We start from the raw sequence: 19,194 nt of genomic DNA, 5'->3' as shown, positions 1-19,194 counted from the left end.
TCTTGAGAGACTATGGTAACATGCTCTGTATGGAGGACTTGGAACAACATCTAGTGTGGCTGAGAAGGCCAATTCGAGAGTGACCATCCCTTCCACACACTGAAGACAAATACAAGCTGTAGCCCGTCTAGCTCCCTGGTTTTGCAACTTTCGGGACTGCTTCTTGGTCTCAGCCTGCTGGACAAGGGTCTCTTCAAATTGGGAGAGGCCGTGATGCACCGCCTGCCTCCAGGCTGAGCACTCAGACATCAAGGTTTCCCATCTGTTGAGGTCCATTCCTAAGGCCTTCAGATCCCGCTTGCAGATGTAGGTTCAGCAATCAAGGAGGGACAACATGAGCCAGAAAACATTTCAAAAGGCTTCCAAGAAAATGCCATGATCCCATCCTTCCTTCCAACCCTCCTAAGTGAACATGTCCAGCTCTTTCCATTGCCCTCACGGACAAAAGCCCTTACTTGCGTCATTGCATAGGACAAAGCTGACGGGCAACGTAGGGTTACAACGTGCCTCCTCATTGAGAAACCATGTGAACGAGGCAGCGACCAAAATGAGCAATGTTGTGATCACTAACTAGCTCCTAGAATCTATTCCAAGAGTCAGTTTATTGTTAGCTTCAGAGCACTGTGAAGTGCCCTAATGGGTACATTCAGAAGGAGGCAACCCTAACATTTCAATGCCCTCTGTGCGCCAATTAATTCCAAATACACTGCTTTTGAAAATTAACTCGTCTGCTTTCTACACAGCAACTCTTTAATGTTGAGACTGAAAAGCAATGTGAATAGAATGAGATGTTAGACACATTGTTTTTTTTTTGGGGGGGGGGGAGGCTCCAACCTGTTAAAATTCCAAAATTCCATAGCCACCCTGGTTATGAAGGAATCTGTGGGAGGGGATAGCAACATTAACTCTATTACAGCGAAATCAACCAAAAAGATCTCATGACTCCCTAAAAAGAGGCAACCCCTTTGCATCCAACGAAGTGGGTGGCGTCCACCAAAGCTTATGGTCTAGTTAAGGGAAAAATATGTTGAACACCTGGACCCTCTTCCAGGTGGATCTATGCCACCTTCCTAATAGTGAGCCATCGTTTTCTATGCGCTATTCACTATATATATTTTTGTAAACTTTACACAGGGGGAGGCTCTTCCCTTGGAGCTTCTAAAAGTAGCAGGGGAAATGGCTTCCAGCGAGATACCGGGAGCCTCTATTCATTTTGGCGGGGTGTTTTCTCTAGAACTGAACAATGGCATTCAGAAGGGCAAGCACTGCAAATAGCCAAGAGGTGAGTAATGCTACGATCAATGGCACGAACAGAAAAACAAGATGTTGGGGAGAGCAAAGACGAACAATACGTTGCAGACGTTCTGCAATTCTTACACCCACCCCGGTCCCCAAATTGTAATGGGCTAAATTTAGTCCCTACCCATCTTTTCTTGAATCAGTTCCCTTCACCCATCACCCACTTTCCTCCGACACTCCCTTTACCCCAATGTCTATGTATGCATCTCAAGACGCAGAATGAAAATTTCATATCTACAGCACATATAGTTTAGCTGGAGGACGATGTGCTTTGAAGAGCGTGCGAAGCCCTCATCTTGTGTGTCTAAATTAGAAGGGTGCAGAGTTGGGATTCTGGAGGACAGCTCCACAAGAATTATGGGAGTTGTAGTCCAAAAACAAAAATCTTCACAGTATTCACAAAGGCTTTCACGGCCGGGGTCTAATGGTTGTTATGGGTTTTTCGGGCTCTTTGGCCGTTTTCAGAGGACAGCACTCTGTGCTCTGGTGTAGTTTGTTTGGGGGTATACTACACCTGAGCACAGAGTGCTGTCCTCTGAAGATGCTGGCCACAGAGACTGTCGAAACGTTAGGAAGAACAACCTTCATGGCCAAAGAGCCCGAAAAACCCACCACAACCAAAAATCTTCACACCTCTAAATAAAAGCCAACCATCTCAGATCCCAAGAAGTCCAAACAAGACTGATCTGGATGGCTTTCTAAGTGTTGAAGACTGGGTATATATTATTCCCCCAGTGTCAATGTGGGACAGTTGGGAGCGATCTGGAAAGAATTTAGAAATGGAGCAGTCCTTCTCAGGGAAGAAACACAGCAGTGGATTTCCCTTGAGAAGCAAAGCTAATTTCAGGTGATTGTGAGGAAGGGGGAACATTCAGGAGCGCTGCTGCATAAGATGCTGGTACAATGCAGTTGGGCCGGGGAAATGCCCAGAAAACAGGAACTGTGCCAATAGGATAGGCTGGGCCCACTGGGTTTGTCAGAACACTAAAATGCATGCCGTGTGCCTCAACATATATATGGCATGGCTATATATCTGTGTGAGCAGAAACCCTCTACATCCACCTCCAAAGCACAAAAATTCAGACAAGGTCCAGAGGTGTCAGATAAGAGTCAGAAAAGCAACTTTTTTCCACCACCTCTCCCAGAATTCTATAGCCAGGGTGGCCACTGGGAGTTGTAGTTCCATCTTTAACTTCTAGAAAAAAGTAAAGACCCGGCTCTTTATTCGGGGGCTTCTCATACTCTCCTGCCTGTTTAATTTTGGCCTCTGCATCTTTTTGATGACCTAAGGTCTGTTCTAGGCTGACTTCTACGGTTTTGCTGCCATCTTTTATCTTATTGTAGGATTTATTATATGAGGTATAATAGCTTGGGAGGAGATTTTGTTGCATGTTTTATCTGATGTCGTGATTGAGTTTTAGTTTATGTCGAGGCCTGGACTGTAAATCGCCCAGAGTAGGAAGTAGCCTGGCCGCTACTCTGGGGTAAGTAAGTAAGTAAATGTGTGGCTTTTATGGAACAGGTCCCCAGCAGCAGCTCAGGGACCTGTTCCTTAACTAAAGTAGGCAATCTACATACAGACGCAAGTGGAATGTTTTGAGAAATGTTGTGTTCCATAAAAATTACTCTAATCCTTTTTTTTTGTGCCTGTTTTGCCTTCTGTTTTTACGTAATCAGCTGTACCGTACAAATCTTATCTTCACACACACAGGTACATGTGGCTCAGCTTTTCAGAGAGAAACCTAATTTTAGACTCTTCCAACAGAGATACAATACAAATTGGCTTGTGTTTTCAGGGGCCAAGTAGAGTCTTGTTAGATGCGTAAGAAATTATGACAAATCAGATCAATAATTCAAGGGCCCATTTAAACTTTTCCCCCCCCACCATTTGATCTGTGAAGATCAAAAGAGTTTGCAAACTCTCACAAGGTAAAGGACCTGCTGGCAAGGAGTTTTACTCTGCTGCTAATGATCTGTAGCTCAGATTGTTGAAATCCTACATAGCTCACAAACTTTCCCCAACCTGCTCCAGATGTAGGCTTACAGTTCCTGAACCCCCAGCCAACCCTGACTCTGGTGGACACCAAATGGTGAAAGCTCAGGAAGGAACAAATCTCATTCCAAAGGCAGAATAGTTAATTTCTGTGCAAACATAGAGAGGTGTACCACATGTCTCTGCATGGACATAAAATAATCACATTTGATGTGCACCATTCTCTGGGGTGAACGCTAGAGCTCTATAACCACAAAGGTGGATAAAAATATTGATTTTTTTTTTCCAAAATCCGGTTGATTTTTATTAACCATTTCAACCATAGCTTTTTGTAAATCATGACTCAAAGCATGATTTAAATTTTCAAAACTGAAATTTTTCATTTAAATCAAGCCCACCTCAGCAAGCCTGCAAGCGGCTGTTGCAAGAAAGACACACAGAGGATTCAAGGCCATCTACGAAGCCGTTGGCCGCCTTACCAGTAACGTTCTGTTGGACATCCAAGTTGACATTCACAAAGAACCTGATGCTGTCTCCAGATACGATGGAGGAATTTACAGTGTCAAAGAGCTCCTCTCCTCCAGCTTCTTCTTTGTTCTCGCAGCCATCGTCCGTATCGCATTTAAGGTAGCCTGCAACAGAAGAGCGAGTTTCATTCTAGGCTCAATGCTGCAACGCGAGTCAAGAAAACCAAGGGGAAAAAAATAGTCTTATTAAGCTGTTCCTGGTGGCGGAACAAAATGGCTGCTTTGTTCTCTGTGGGCTGTGTCTTTCGCTACAGGCAGGTCACCAACCTATTCTTCAGACATGTCAAAGGACTCTCTGACTTAAGCAAAATGAAACACTGGAAAGAATGGAAGAAAGACGAAGAGTTCTACAGAGAGCTGTCGTGGGCCATTCACATCATCCTTTATTTTGCAAGACATGGACGCAAAGAAAAGGGGTTTTTAAGACAGGCCTTATAAAAATCAATGCGGTTTTGAAATCTAATGGATTTAAATCATGATTTATTTATTTATTTTTAATTGTTTTCTAAAGGGTCAAAAAATCAGATTTGCAAAGAAACTTGATTTAAATCAAAACCACTCTGGTTTAAAGACATGCCAATATGCAGTTTTTTTAAAAAAAAATCCTCTTGAGGACAAAGAGAGTTAGGAATGCTATTTAAAAACAAGAAGAATAGTTAAGGTGTGTTACAGCACACATGCTCAACAGCATCCTTTGTCTAAGCCAACACAATTTTGTATTTTCAGAGACCTGCAAACACAACAGCAGCCAAGCACCAAGAGCATTTGGTTCAGGTGCAAAGCCTATGTGCCTCTACTACACAAGTGTCTTCTAGCAATATGTATGAGAACCAAATATTACACATATTTCCCTTGTCTTTTCAGAAATGTGGAGTAGCTGTTCCACAGCATAACCAGGTCACAAGATTCCCTACCAGACCGCTGTGCCACCATCAATCCCTGGCAGGATAGCTCAACAAGATATCTTTCATTCTCAAACAAGTGTCCTAGATGATGGATTTTACAATGGAGATGCCATATTTAATGGCATCCTTGTGTAACCCATTATTTCCAGCTCTATTCTGATGCACCTTTAGTTAGCAATGAACATTTCAGTTCATGCCTTCCTCTTCTTGAACAGCCTTGTATTCAGGACCAACTCAATTGATCAAGGAACAGGAATAAATGATGGGCAGACTATATCCTCCAGTTGATCAACCTAAGCTTTACCTTGTCCGCCTTTATGTTCTTTATATTTCACCATACAAGGTACATTTCATGTACCTTGGCTCAAGGATCTCTGACACTCTCTCCCTGGATGGCGAGCTGGATAAACACAACGGCAAAACAGCCACCATGTTCTCTAGACTCACAAAAAGAGTGTGGCTTAATAAAAAGCTGACAGCATATACCAAGATCCAGGTCTATAGAGCCTGTGTCCTGAGCACACTCCTGTACTGCAGTGAGTCCTGGACCCTTCATGAACGGCAGGAGAGGAAGCTGAACACGTTCCATATGCGTTGCCTACGACACATTTTTGGTATCACCTGGCAGGACAAAGTTCCAAACACAGCAGTCCTAGAACAAGCTGGAAGTTTTAGCATGTGTACATTACTGAAACAGTGACATCTACGTTGGGTTGGGCATGTTGTGAGAATGGCTGATGGTCGGATTCCAAAAGATCTCCTGTATGGAGAATTAGTGCAGGGAAATCGCCCCAGAGGGAGACCACAGCTGCAATACAAGGATATCTGCAAGTGGGATCTGAAGGCCTTAGGAATAGACCTCAACAGATGGGAAACCTTGACCTCTGAACGTTCACCCTGGAAGCAGGCAGTGCAGCATGGCCTCTCCCAATTTGAAGAGACCCTTGTCCAGCAGGCCGAGGCAAAGAGGCAGTCCCGAAAGCAGTCAAATCAGGGAGTTGGACAGGAGACAGATTGTATTTGTCTCCAGTATGGAAGGGATGGTCACTCTCGAATTGGCCTTCTCAGTCACAATAGATGTTGTTCCTAGACCTCTATACAGAGCATGTTAACATAGTGTCTCGAGACTGAAGGATGGCTACACACATTTCACCATAACCACAGTACTTTTCAGAACATTAAGTAAGTCGGAAGATAGTTTTCTGAGACAAGCTAAGTCCCATGAGGTAGCTTCGGGAGAGGCAAAACATATACACGAACAAAGCTTTCTTTTAAAAGTTGATGGTTACATCCTGTTGTCTTCCAGCCATGTTCTGAACACATTTTCATCAATTATGCAGCTTCGCTGCAAGGCTTCATTTAAATATTCTACCTTGCCCAAATTACTCAATGCAATGCCTGTTTAGGACATGGAACTCATTAGTGCGAAAGGTCTTGACGACAGCCTTCAGCTGATCATGGGTTTTAAAGGGTGGGGGGAGAAGGAAAAGTTTGATTAATTCATGGATGAGAAAAACTCATGGGGTTTATTAGCCAAGAACAGCTAAACACAAGTTTAAAGACTATTCTCTACACGCGGGCTGGGGATTCCAAGCAGCTAATGTCCAAAAAGTTACTTTCACATCCTCTGCATAACTTCTATATTTGGAAGCAACAGACGTGAGAATCTTGGCATAGTGAATCCCATCATTCTGCCAAGGAGCTTTGGGCTACGCCACCCATAAGTTTTAACCCACATGATCTGTGGCAAGGAAGATTCATCCAAAACAGCTGGAGGGCCACTTGAACCTACCACAACCTCCAGATCCTGTGGGCAAGCCAGGGAAGGTAGATAGCAAGCCACCTCCAGTTGCTCTCCGTGCACCTTTGAAGCAACTGAGCCAGATCTTCTCTAAGAACATGAACAGAAAGAACCACCAGAACCACCAAGTTCCAAAGGGGATTTTCACACTTATCAATCAGCAGCGATGTTGAGACACCCCCCAACACAACGAGGACACTGACCAAAGGATGAAATGGGGGATGAAGCAGCACATCTAGAAAACCACCCGTTGCAGTTAATTAGGAGACTCATTGGAACCTTTTCATGACCTGAAATTATTGGTTTACATCTAGACACCCAGCAGTAAGCCGTAAGCTTGCAAACGCGTGTTGGCCCTAATACCAGGTTTGCAAGCTTTTTCATTCGGAGAACATCCAAGATAAACAAGGCAGCCTTCAAGCTCCCAATGGGTTTGAAAGGACAAAGCGGTCCTTGGCTGGGGAAGGAGCAGACATGGTTGGAAAACAAGTGGTAGCATTCTGTTCATATGGGACTGGCCATCTCGAGGACAGGAGGAAATGAAATCCTTTATTTTTTAACGTTATCAGACCACCCTCAATACTTCACACACAGAAAGAAAAAGCGGTTGCTGTTGCTTTAACTCAAAACCAGAAGGTCTTGTGTGCCAGTTTGTTAAGCTGATGGAAAGATCCCCAGGTAGGTGCTCGTGTGTGTGTAAGGGTCACAGCTAGGCAGTCGTGCACAGAGAGGTGACAGTCTATAAACTGATGGTCTGGCCCTTCTATTCTCCACCCAGTCCCCCACTGCCATCATGTACGTCTGTCTGCCTACAAGAACCGCAGCTGATACATCCAGCCAATTTCTTAATCCCCCATCCCCAAATTATGTACCAAAATAAACCTGGAGAAGATTTCTGGAGACGCTGAAAGCTTGCAGACTCTGAAATTTTTTTCCCTGTGATCCCTTCCACGACAAAAGAGCATTGTTTCTGCTCATCAAGAGTCTGGTGGCACTTCGAAGATTCAAAAGTTTGATTTGGCACCAGATGCTGTGGACTTTAGACCACTTCTTCAGGTGCAACAGGTTTCCAGTTATGGCCCATTCCCATACCTGGGGAGCGCTTCATTTCTTAGCGCCTCCCAGCCAAACAGAGGGCAATGAGAAAGATGCCAAGGGACTGGAGGTTGTCTAGAGAGATGGAGAGTGGATGACCTTCCCTACATCCCTTGAGTAAAGCGTGATCCCTCAAGCTGACTCTACAAGGTTGCAGTCTCCCATTTCTCAGCATCACTACGAGACCATGGCCTTTACACATCTGGTCTCAGACATTTCGGGACCTCCAGAAATCAAGATTTTTCTTATCTCTCTTCCACTTTCGCAAAGGAGGCAACGCCCAACCTGGTGGGCTGTCTTGTGATACTTAAAAACTAACCTGTTTTTGAGATTTCGTCCCAGTAAAGAGGTTCTGTAGTCATTAAAGAATTGGATAGTCTAGTGGTTGAGATCTCTGGCTGTGGAGCCAAAGGTAGGGAGTTCAATCCCCCGGGGTCCCTCCTTGACAGGGGCTGGACTCCATGATTTACAGGGTCTAAGATTATTATGATTTATTATTATATTGTAACTGTCATGTGTTTTGAAGGCAACTTCTTCAGACCCAAGGGCCCCACACATTTCACCTGCCTCTTGTTAAGAGGGAGACAGAAGGGAGATGGCCTTAGATAGCCAGAGCCCGCATTGGGATAGCATTTCACTACCGGGCAAGCCACCATGGGTCACTGGGCTGTGAGATGGAGGGATTTTAATTGAGAGGTGAACATAAGATTGTATTCTCCGTTGATGTCCGAGCAGATTTCATCTGAATGGAAAGATACAAATTAAATCCTTTTTTTTTGGGGGGGGGGGGAAATGAGTCAAAACCCTACCATTTACATCTTCAAATATGCATATTTATAACGCTGCTTGTAGCTATTGTTGTTTAGTCATTAAGTCGTGTCCGATTCTTCTTGACCCCATGGACTAGAGCATGCCAGGCCCTCCTATCTTCCACTGCCTTCCAGAGTTGGGTCAGATTCACATTGGTAACTTCGATTACACTGTCTATCCATCTCGTCCTCTGCCGTCCCCTTCTCCTCTTGCCTTCACACTTTCCCAACATCAGGGTCTTTTTCAGGGAGTCTTCTCTTCTCATGAGGTGGCCAAAGGATTGGAGCCTCAGCTTCAGGATCTGTCTTTCCAGTGAGCACTCAGGCTTGATTTCCTTCAGAACGGATAGATTTGTTCTCCTTGCAGTCCAGGGGACCCTCAAGAGCCTCCTCCAGCACCACAATTCAAAGGCATTCATTCTTCGGCGGTCAGCCTTCTTTATGGTCCAGCTCTCACTTCCATAGCTTGTAGCTATACTCACAAATAGATTCTCACCTACCCTCAGCCAACTAACAATCAGACACAGTACAAAGGTAGTAGTAACATCATAGGATGTATAAATTGTTTTCCCGTACCTTTCCTGTTTTTTCACACTGTGCCTCTACTGAACTCCGAGGTATACATCTTTATCTTATAATCTAAGGTCTTTGACAAAAAATGCATCAGCTGAAAAAGATCTGACATCTAACAAGGAGCAAACCTGGCCAGGGATACATCTGAGCAGGATGTGACCTCTCCGTTATACGTACAATAACTTCCCTGTTTGCCAGAACCACCTTTGAGCAGGTCGGACTGGATCTCCACTAACCCTTTCAACCAGGTTTCCGCCACGGAGCAAATGCTGTTTGCTTTTGACGCCCGACTACGGTTCAGTAATTACAAAAAGCATCCTTAAAAAACACTGGCTCCCGTCCAAACGTCTTGAGCGGCATTTCCTACCCTGCTTGCAAAAATCTACAGGACACAGCGGGAGGGCAAAGAATGCATTGAATTCTTTTGGAACTCGGGATGAAAGGGAAAACATTCCTTTGTTTCATAATCCAAGAAAGTGCCTTTGGAAAGGGGTGTAGTTTTTTTTTTGGGGGGGGGGGGAGAAAAAAGGACATGCTTAACTCTTCTCATGCCAGCTGTTTTCTCCCAACCATCATCATCCCAACATGTTTCTATAGATTGATCAATCATGTTTGGTCAACAAGTCAATGCTGATTGATAGCAATCTTCCAAGGATTTTCTAAGTATAGAGTACTCAAAAGTGGTTTACCAGGCTGTCTTTTGGGACCACCGTAGAGCCAGCCCAAAGTTACACACATTAAGGAACTTAACCCCATCTGTCCCCCTCCACAAGTGATCCCTGCTGGTAGAGCCCCCAAGAGATGCAGTGGGGATTCGAACGTCTGTCCCCCAGCTATGGCTACACAGTCTTATTTACCAGATCGGTCTCAACCTAGAACACTGATGGGGGGGGGGGGGGGTAACAGGAGTTGAGAGGCTTTTAAAAGGATTAGAAGCTCCCTTTCCAGCCTTCAGGAACAAGCACCATTTCCTGAAGGTAGTTTGAACAGGGAAGGGGCAGAAGAGTGGTTATAACAGAAGCCCCTGGCCATCACTGGGGGATTGATCCAGTGCTTTGGGAGGTCCAACTGCCACCTGGTGCCTACTGCCATTCGCTTCAGCAGCTGAAGAAGGTTACACCAGAAGTAGCCACCTTCTGGAAACCATACGGTGTCCATCACTCCATGATTCTCACATACCAGGGGCAGGAGTTGGGCCTGTGGGCCCCTGAACTGGGCCAGACCATGATCCTGTCCCAATCTCCCCATACAGTAAGGTTCGTTCACCATTCAGGGCGAAGAGGCTCTTGGCGAGGTCCTCTGGCATCAGAAATCTCCACTTGCTTCCAAAATGCTAAATACTCAGGGCTACCCTGCATTTATTTATCAGCGAAGGCAAAGACTCTTCACTCTTAAAACCAGGACTGACACCACACTCGTCGTAAGAAGCTATTTCTCAAAAATAAATAAATAAAATCCTTTTCAGTAGATCTTAAGAAAAACCTTTAATAAGCGCATAACAATGCGCTTCTCTGCCTGTGATCCTCTCCTGGAGTGAATTGAAAACTTCTGACCAGAGGCTTTGAGTGCAGAAACGAACATCAGTAGGAACGGCTGTAGCATGACATGTCCCTGCTTCCCACAAAACTGAGACTGCAAAATAAACCACAACTTCAGTAGGGAGAGAAACGCATGGAAAGTCACAGCGGTTCCGTTCCCCCTGTTCCAATCCATACAAGGCGTACGTCCTATGGATGGTGATAAAAACACTTGATAGCATCAAACCAGAATTAAATGCATGATGAAGAATAAATGCCCTATCTAGATGAGCCAGAGTACAAAAATACATGGCTCAGCCAACAATACAGGGGTGAGAGAAGCAGGCCTTATGGCATGCTTTTGGTCATCGGGTCCCCTTATTCCTCTTGGAGCCCAAGCCCAAAACAAGACTTTGCTTGTCGTCTTCTGCGACAGAACCTACTTCTCTCCCCTTGTCAACCCCCCCCGTGTCAAAGATTAGGAGCTTGTTCCTATTTTTCTTACACTCATGTACTGTTAAGTCAGTTCTGACTCATGGACACTCCTTTTCAACTAGTTTTTACCATTCCTTGCTTGCCCAAGGCTACCCAGGCCGGTTCTTCTCCATGAAGGCACGAGCAGGGAATCAAACTCCCAACTTCTGGCTCTGCAGCCAGAGACCTAAACCACTTTGCTACCCAGCCAGCTAAATAATAAGCCTTTTACCCTAACCCAATACACCAGGAGATGTGTTTGACCAGACTCACCATTCAAAATGAAATGCAAATAGTATTTAGAAGCACAAAGGGGGAAAAAAAACATAGACTTATCTATTTTTTAAAAATGCTAGGAATTGAGGTCTAATAATATGCAGAAGGAGCATATGGCTGCTTGCATCTTGAATGTCACTGCAAGCACGCATGCCATTAATATTTACACTGGTTATTTTTAACAGTTCCTCTCATACTGCCTATTATCCTCAAGCATTCCAAGAAAATTAATACTGATAAAATCAGACTTCCTTTTGCTAACGAAGTATTTAACAAAGCGGCGTCTAGGAGAATGGATGGAAAAACGCGTGCTAAGAGCTAGCAGCAATAAAGCTCTTTTTTTAAAAAAATTTAATTTAATATACTGCCCTACTTAGTGAAACCACTAATCAGGCCGGTTTACATGGCACGAACCAAAACTATATAAATACATTCAAAAATAGACTTTCCATCACATTCCAGCTAAATCAATCAAACGACAATAAAAAGGTGAGCACCTGATGATAGCAGAAATGAAGAACACCAACAAAATGACAATAAACCAGTAAATCACATACCTACATAAATAAACACAATATAACAAAATATGACAGAACATAACAAAATACATCAAAATATGGATCACGAGTCAGGTTATCGTACGATATCACTGAAAACCTCCCCTGAGCAATTTGGTCTTAACTGGTCATCTAAAAGTTTGTAAGGAGAAGCCCTTGTCTCACTTCCAAAAGAAATATATTCTACAAAGAGGGTGCCATGACTGAAAACGTTGATTCTTGGTGGAATTTTTCTTCACTTCTCTCAAGGTAGACACCCTCAATAGTAAGACCTGGAAGGCTCTTACTGCATAGATATTACACATAATTTCCACAGGTGTCTCTTTGATGCAACACTACAGATGGACATGAATCAGAAGAATGGCAGATTTGTTTTGATTCATGACTTGTCTGGGTCGATGAATCACAAATTACAAATTTATGCATGTTCAGACAAATTGATTTGTCAACTTGTTTTTTTTTTTTTTTAATTTTAAAACCCTAGAGACACCAAATTCGTAGGGAAGCTTCCCCTGATTTTCCTTTACACCTTTACAAGCCTGCAAAAGTTTGGTGAAGTTTGGGTTTTGGACGTCCGAGTTATATACCCACGAGGGCCACCCCCCAGGAAAGTTCCCCCCATGTGCCTAGAGAGACCAAAATCATGGAGAAGATTCTACTGACTCTCCTCTACAATCCCTCCAGGTTTGGTGAAGGCTGGGTTTTAGACATTCAAGTTATACACCCACAAAATGGGTCCCCTCAAGAAAACAGCTCACTTGGGGTAACCCAATCTTTGTCAAACTGGAAGCTACTGTAGAGGAGTCACTGGAAGCTGTGATTTTGGTGTCTATAGCTGCTGGAGGAGAACATTCCTCTTTGTGGGTGTATAACTCGGACATGTGAAACACAGTCTTCACCAAAATTGGAAGGATTGTAGAGGAGTTAGAGGAAGCTTCCCTGCAAATTTTGTGTCTCTAGGTGCCTGAGACAGGCATTTTGCAGCCAAACGAACAGACAAATAAAAAAACACTAAAAATTAACTGATTTGTATTTGTTGGGGTAATTGATTCATACGAATTGACAAATTAGCAAAAAAAATTGAACAAATTAGTTTGTATTCTCAAAGGGGGATCCAATGGTTGTTGCAGCTTTTTCAGGCTGTTTGGCCGTGTTCAGCTATCAAATTTGGTGATTCGTTGTTTAATTTGTGCCCATCTCTACTGAACTGAAATCATGGTATCCCTGTTCCTGAAAGTCAGATTGTTTAGTATGCTAAAAGGGCACTTTAACAGTGCCTGGGTGGAAAACCATGTGCAAGGTCAGGAGTCGAGGGGCAATTTGCAAAACGTTGATATTTTCTAAGGACTATAGAGGTAGGGATGGCAACTTGAGTTACGGGACTCACTGTCAAGTCGCACTTAAGTCGTACCAGTGATTCAACTTGGGTTCCCCCCCCCCGATAACCCAGACACAACTCGTGATTCAGAACCCACCCACCCCCTTCCTTTTTTATGAGATAAAAAGTTTGTTTTTATAGGAACTTGGGGTTTGGAATTCAGTAGCAAAGACTCCAACTCAATGTTGGGTCTCAGACCCAACATTTGGCATCATCTCTGACAGAGGACATCAGGGATCAATGTTGCAGCCATACACAACCGGAAGGGTGACTTTGTAGCCGTGAACAACAGTACCAATCTTCCTTGACCAAGGGCTGTGTGGCAGAGGGATCTGATGGGAGACGGAATCCACCAAGACCTGGAAGGCTACAAATTCTCTCCCACTGAGAGTAACTCTGATTGCACTCAATGGGACTTCTGAATAGACGTGCCTAGAAGTTCACTATGGATTCACCAACATGGAAAAAACCAATCTAACCCATAAACAGGCTTGCTTCTTCTACTTTACCCTCTCACTTGCAATTAATGCAATGCCATGGAAGGTTTTAAAAAGTGTTCTTCATCTATTTGCAAAAAAGGAAAAGCAAATGGATCTGTCTGGCAGATTTTGTAAATGGATGCATTTTAGCATCCATTTGAGAGCAAAGGTTTAAAATTGGATAAAGGCATAGAACATGGGGTCTCAATTAAGATTCGTAGGAAAAGATGGGCTCTCCAGTTTGTTTATATCAGTGATGGGGTGAAGAGGATTCTGGGAACACTCCAGTTAATAAAAAGCCTTCCTAATTCTGTATGATTTATAGTCAAAGCATTCCCTTCCTCTGCCAGCCAGCCAACCAAGTTTCGACCAGCAGATCTGGTAGGGTTGGGGGAATGGAAAAAAAGGTTTAAAAAATGCCTTGATATAAAAAGGCGACATGCAGTTCACTGTCCACACAGAAGCAGGTTTATAAATCAATGGAGTCTCCCAGGAAATTTTTTGGGGGGTGGGGAGGATGAAAAGCGCTGAGAAGATGCTCTGAAACACATTTTTAAGAATTCTAGAGGTCAAAGTTTGCATGTGTCTTCCAGTTACGTGACTCATAAGCCCTTATTTTCGAGATTAAAAAATTGAAATACTTCAGATATGTGAACTGCAAGAAGCAGAAGCATGTTGGTGAGAATGAACTGCATTCTGGATCTTGCACGAGGTTTCTTCCAACAAATGGACCCTGCACACAGACAAAGAGCGACGAAACCCGGTGTTAAGAATAACTCCTTTTTAAGGAATCGCCTCCTCTCATACTTTGGCTTAGATGGAAACTTCTCCATTACGATTCTTCCGTGAATTTATTTATCTATGCCAAGACGTCACCTCCTAATGGCCAGAATCCTGTTGTACTACTTTAAACCTGCACAAAGTAAAGACTCACACCCGTGTGAGTGCTGGCAGGACATGATCGCTCACCAATGAGATGCTAGTTGTGTTCTTGACCCCACCGTTGGGTTCATGGCCAGGAATTCAACCAGCAGCTCATTAACAAGGTCTTCACTTCATGAGTTTTTGAGATCTGTAGACTGGGCGGTGGGGGGTATTAGCAGTTTAAAATCACAGCAGAAGATTTTCTCCTTACGAAGCTTTGGACCAGAAGCTCCAGTGTAGTAAGGCACACAGGAAGAGACCAGGAAGAAGTGCAGAGAATATTTACTTGCTATGCATATTTACATAGTGCTCACAGGAACATAAACATAGTCATTCAGCAGTCAAACAAACCTAAGCATGACAGTCAAAACTGTGAAGGGCACACTAACCAGCCTCTTAATTTATTCTTTGTTTAGTCATTAAGTCCTGTCCGACTCTTCGTGACCCCATGGACCAGAGCACGCCAGACCCTCCTGTCTTCCACAGACTCCCGGAGTTGGGTCAGATTCATGTTGGTCGCTTCAATGACCCCGTCCATCCATCTCATCCTCTGTCATCCCCTTCTCTTGCCTTCACACTTTCCCAACATCAGGGTCGTTTCCAGGGAGTCTTCTCTTCTCATGTGATGGCCCAAGGATTGGAGCCTCAGCTTCAGGATCTGTCCTTAATTTATACTACCTCCAACCAATTAAATTAGTGGTTCACCTCATGGTAGTTAATTCCACATGGCTGTGTCGTTCTTGTCATGTAGGCAATGACTAAATAACTCCACCTGCACTGACCAATTGTTAATTACATTTCTTTTCTTAAAGACCTAATAGGGGGCTCTCCTTACCTATTCTAGGTAAGAAGAATCTCTTCGAAATTCCATCTCTCTTTGGGTAGCTAACATCTCATCTCACCCAAAGCTGGTGAGCAACCTGAGAGGGCTGAGAGGATACTGCCAAACAACTCCAAAATAAAAGGAAGACGGTTGTTGTAGGTTTTTCCGGCTGCTTGGCCCTGTTCTGGAGAATTTTCTTCCTAACGTTTCACCAGTCTCTGTGGCCGGCATCTTCAGAGGACAGGAGTTAGAACTCTGTCTGTGTTCTGGTATAGTGTGTGGGATAGTTGAGTATTTGTAGCGGTGGGATCAGTTTTTTGTCCTTTTCAGGAGATTGGGTGATTAGGGTGGTCAGGGTGTTTTCTGTTGTGGGTGTATTGTTGTGATAAGGGGGGGAGATAGTCTGTCACTGTGATTGATGGGTGTCGTTAGCTGGCCTTTTGTGTGCAGTCTTATACATCAGAGCATCTTATAAATGGAAAAATACAGCACATTCCTACAAGCCTCAAGTAAACCACAGATGAAACCATAGTGGACCCTTAATAACAACAGAGTTTTTTTCTGGTGGGAACTCAGGATTAGGGGCTTGGAAAAGAAAACCAAAGTGAGGTGTTGCTAAGGGGGAAAGTGAAATTAGCCAAGCTAATTTTGATTCGGGGCTACTGACCCTTTACAGATTTCTCTCTGAGGGTCCTCAGGCCAAGCCATTTTGGAGGCTGCAGTTTTGCATCTCCATGTAACCATCTCACGTAATGCTGTCGTTTTGTGTGCAGCTTCGGGCTCGACGCAAGGCAGGGGGGAAGTTATCCATGCAAACCGCCAGATAGATTTGCTTTAGAAATAAAGCACCTACCACAAAACCATTCACTCTCTCTGTGTGTATGCCTCTCTCTCTCTCTCTCTCTCTCTCTCTCTCTGTGTGTGTGTGTGTGTGTGTGTGTGTGTGTGTGTGTGTGTGTGTACACATCAACAAACAGCAGGGAGACAACCCAGTCGCATCTTGAAAAGATTTACTGTAGAAACACTTTTGGATCAAGTCCATACGCAAGCAACGGTTTTTGGAAAGATATAAACAAGACACAAAGACCAGATCCAATGACAATGCCCACCGAAAAACAGCTAAAACTAGGACCGGTGGGGAGGGGACAGCAGTAGGGGAACGAAGGAGTTATGAACAAGAACTGTGACCATCTGGAGATCTCTATGCCCTCTCTGCTCCTACGGCCAAGCCGCGCCAATTAACGGATCCCTCCAGAGTTCACACAGTCGAAGGGATCACTGCCATGTCACCCTTCCTGAAACAAGTAGATTGATTTCTCCTAGCAAGGAAGTGCTCTCTTGGAAATGCCAGTTAACCCTACAAAAACTTTTTTTTGTTCTTGATCGCGGCAGGATGCGAGAAGATTTCTAGGAATTTCTCGGATTGAGATATGGAAGGGTGGACCGACATAGAAGGGTGGAAAGAAACGAACAAAGACTGAACAATCATAAAACACAGCTCGGGGGGGGAAGAGCCCCACAGATCCAGAGAGGTGCAGCCTCAGGCTCCAGGCGTACAATCTAGAATAGTGATGGTGAACCTTTTTGAGCCCGAGTGCCCAAACCGGAAAAAAAAATACCTAGTGGGCATCGGCGGAAGGGGGAATCCTGGGCACATAGGTGCCTCGAGATCCCACTCCAGATCTGCCGCCAGCGCCAGATGCTCTGGATCCTGGCCTGCCATCTGTCGAGGTGCTAACACCGCAGCAGCAGCCACCCCCTCAGGTTTGGCTGTCGGGGATCGCGATCCGGCGACTTATGGCTCACATGCCTGCAGAGAGGGCTCTGCGTGCCAGCTTTGGCACGCGTGCTATAGGTTCGCCATCTCTGATCTAGAACAATACAGCACAGAAGGAAACAGGAAGAAAAGGGCATAGTAAAACAACAAAATGCAGGCATCAGCTCTTTTAAATTATATACGGATCTTGTAACAGCCGGCTGAGAAGGGAAGAGGTTGTGCACAGCTTTTAAAGGAAGATCTTAGTGAAACTCTCTCTAAGCCTGGTGACCGAGGCTTCCTCAAAAATGGCTGGCACGCCACTGGAAAATGTTGTTTACTTCTAGAAAAGGTGGGGTTTGCGCCCAAACCTGCCAACCAGTGGCCTAGTGGAGCAAGGATTTGCAGAGTCAGAGACCGGAGACTTTTTGGTGATCAGGAATCACGGCATCCTCTGCCACTCCCTGGTTCCCACAGAGTGTAGCTACAATCCTCACATCAGCTGGGGGTATGAATACATTTTCCCAAGAACCATATATTGTTGGAAACAATCCCGTTTGTGACGGAAAGCATTTGAGGGAACCTTGGTCTGGAATGGGTAATTAAGAACTATTGGATTTACAAAAGACCTGCTTCTTATTTGCTGATTAAGGACCAATCCATCTACCTGGATGTTTGGGCTCTCCTTATGGAGGGTGCTGGACCCTGGTCTATAAGGGCAGAATAAAAATCTAATTAATTAATTAATAAACAAACCATCATGATGAGTGCATGCATACACTTCCAAATTTACTAGTACTGCAAGTCACTGGCACTCTTTGTTTCATGTTGTTGGTACAGTTTTGGTTATACAAACTGAAAAGAGAAATTGTGCTACGTGAAAAATAATAGGATGGAACTTGCCTGCTTCTTCAAAGAAGTATCCATTCCTGGACATCGCTGCCGGCGGGCTTTCTAAAGGAATAAAAAAATAAAGAGACAACTTAAGTAAAGTGGCATGATATACAAGCTTCTGTGAGGGTTCTTCCTAAATAAAAAGCAAAACATGGACTCTTCATTGTACATGATACCAGTTGGTTTTTCTTGCTCCAATCACAGGTTATCATATAAACATTTCTCTCTCTCTCTCTCTCTCTCTCTCACACACACACAAACACACTTCTGTTCTCTCTACTGTATATATTAGGGCAGAAAGCAGGCCCAAGACAGTTGCAATCATGCTACTTACTGCTTTATGGGCAGCTTTCCCATCACCAAGATGGCTTGTCAAGAGAACTTTATTCCCTTCCAGGAAGACAATGAGTGTACTAAAACCCTCCGTGAACCGAGTCCACACTAACCCTAAGGCACATACTTAATCAATAGGCTGGAATGTTCACGGGGATCCAAAAAGAAAGAAACCCCCCCCCATCATTTATCAATCCAAGGCTGTTGGTTTTTTCTTTTTCTTAATCCTGGCAACCTTTAGAATTAACAACAAGAGTTGTCTTCTGATCTCATTATTTGTATGCCTCCCAAGATAACTCACACCTTAAGAAAACTAATTAAACATACATTAAGATTAAATCAAGTATAAAAGCAATTCAGAAACATTTAAAAACCTGGACATTAAAAACCAGCATTCCCGAGATAACTTAACTGCTTAAAGGCTGATCTCAAGAGGAAGGTATTTGCATGAAGATGGAAGGGTAAGAGGGATGGGGGTCCAACTTGGCTTCCGAGGCCACGAGTCCCAAAGCCTGGGAGCCGCCACCGAGAAGGCCCCGTCTCGTGTCCTCACCAAGCGAGCTTGGGAAGGTGGCGGGACCAAGAGAAGGGCCTCCCCAGGAAGATCGTAAGGGCCAAGAAGGCTCCTATGAACCTTCAAAGAATGGAGTCCTTCTAATGATGGACTCAAGGTGTATATGGCTTTATAGGTAACAACTAGCACTATGAACCGAGTGCTGGCTATTACCTAGGCAAAGGTGACAAAGAAATGATTGCAATAATATTATGAATAAATGCTATG

At 44.2% G+C, this 19,194-nt stretch overlaps 1 protein-coding gene across 16 annotated transcripts in view; it reads right to left on the bottom strand.

Moving 5' to 3' along the window:
- The window catches only part of SLC4A11 (solute carrier family 4 member 11), a 195,605-nt gene that overhangs the window by 78,751 nt on the left and 97,660 nt on the right, over positions 1–19,194 (bottom strand). For all 16 annotated transcript variants that reach the window (XM_073002135.2, XM_073002130.2, XM_073002132.2 and 13 more), the window contains exons 2-3: positions 18,090–18,140; positions 3,772–3,924 (exon numbers count right to left, since the gene is read on the bottom strand). In XM_073002135.2, the coding sequence (XP_072858236.2) occupies positions 3,772–3,924; positions 18,090–18,123 (187 nt within the window). In that variant the 5' untranslated portion in view covers positions 18,124–18,140. The remainder of the gene's footprint in view (positions 1–3,771; positions 3,925–18,089; positions 18,141–19,194) is intronic.

The sequence above is a fragment of the Pogona vitticeps genome, chromosome 5, assembly GCF_051106095.1.
Source record: "Pogona vitticeps strain Pit_001003342236 chromosome 5, PviZW2.1, whole genome shotgun sequence".
Classification (NCBI taxonomy): Eukaryota; Metazoa; Chordata; class Lepidosauria; order Squamata; family Agamidae; genus Pogona; species Pogona vitticeps.
The sequence above is the reverse complement of the archived record's forward strand: the minus strand, read 5'-3'. Positions and strand labels throughout refer to the sequence as shown.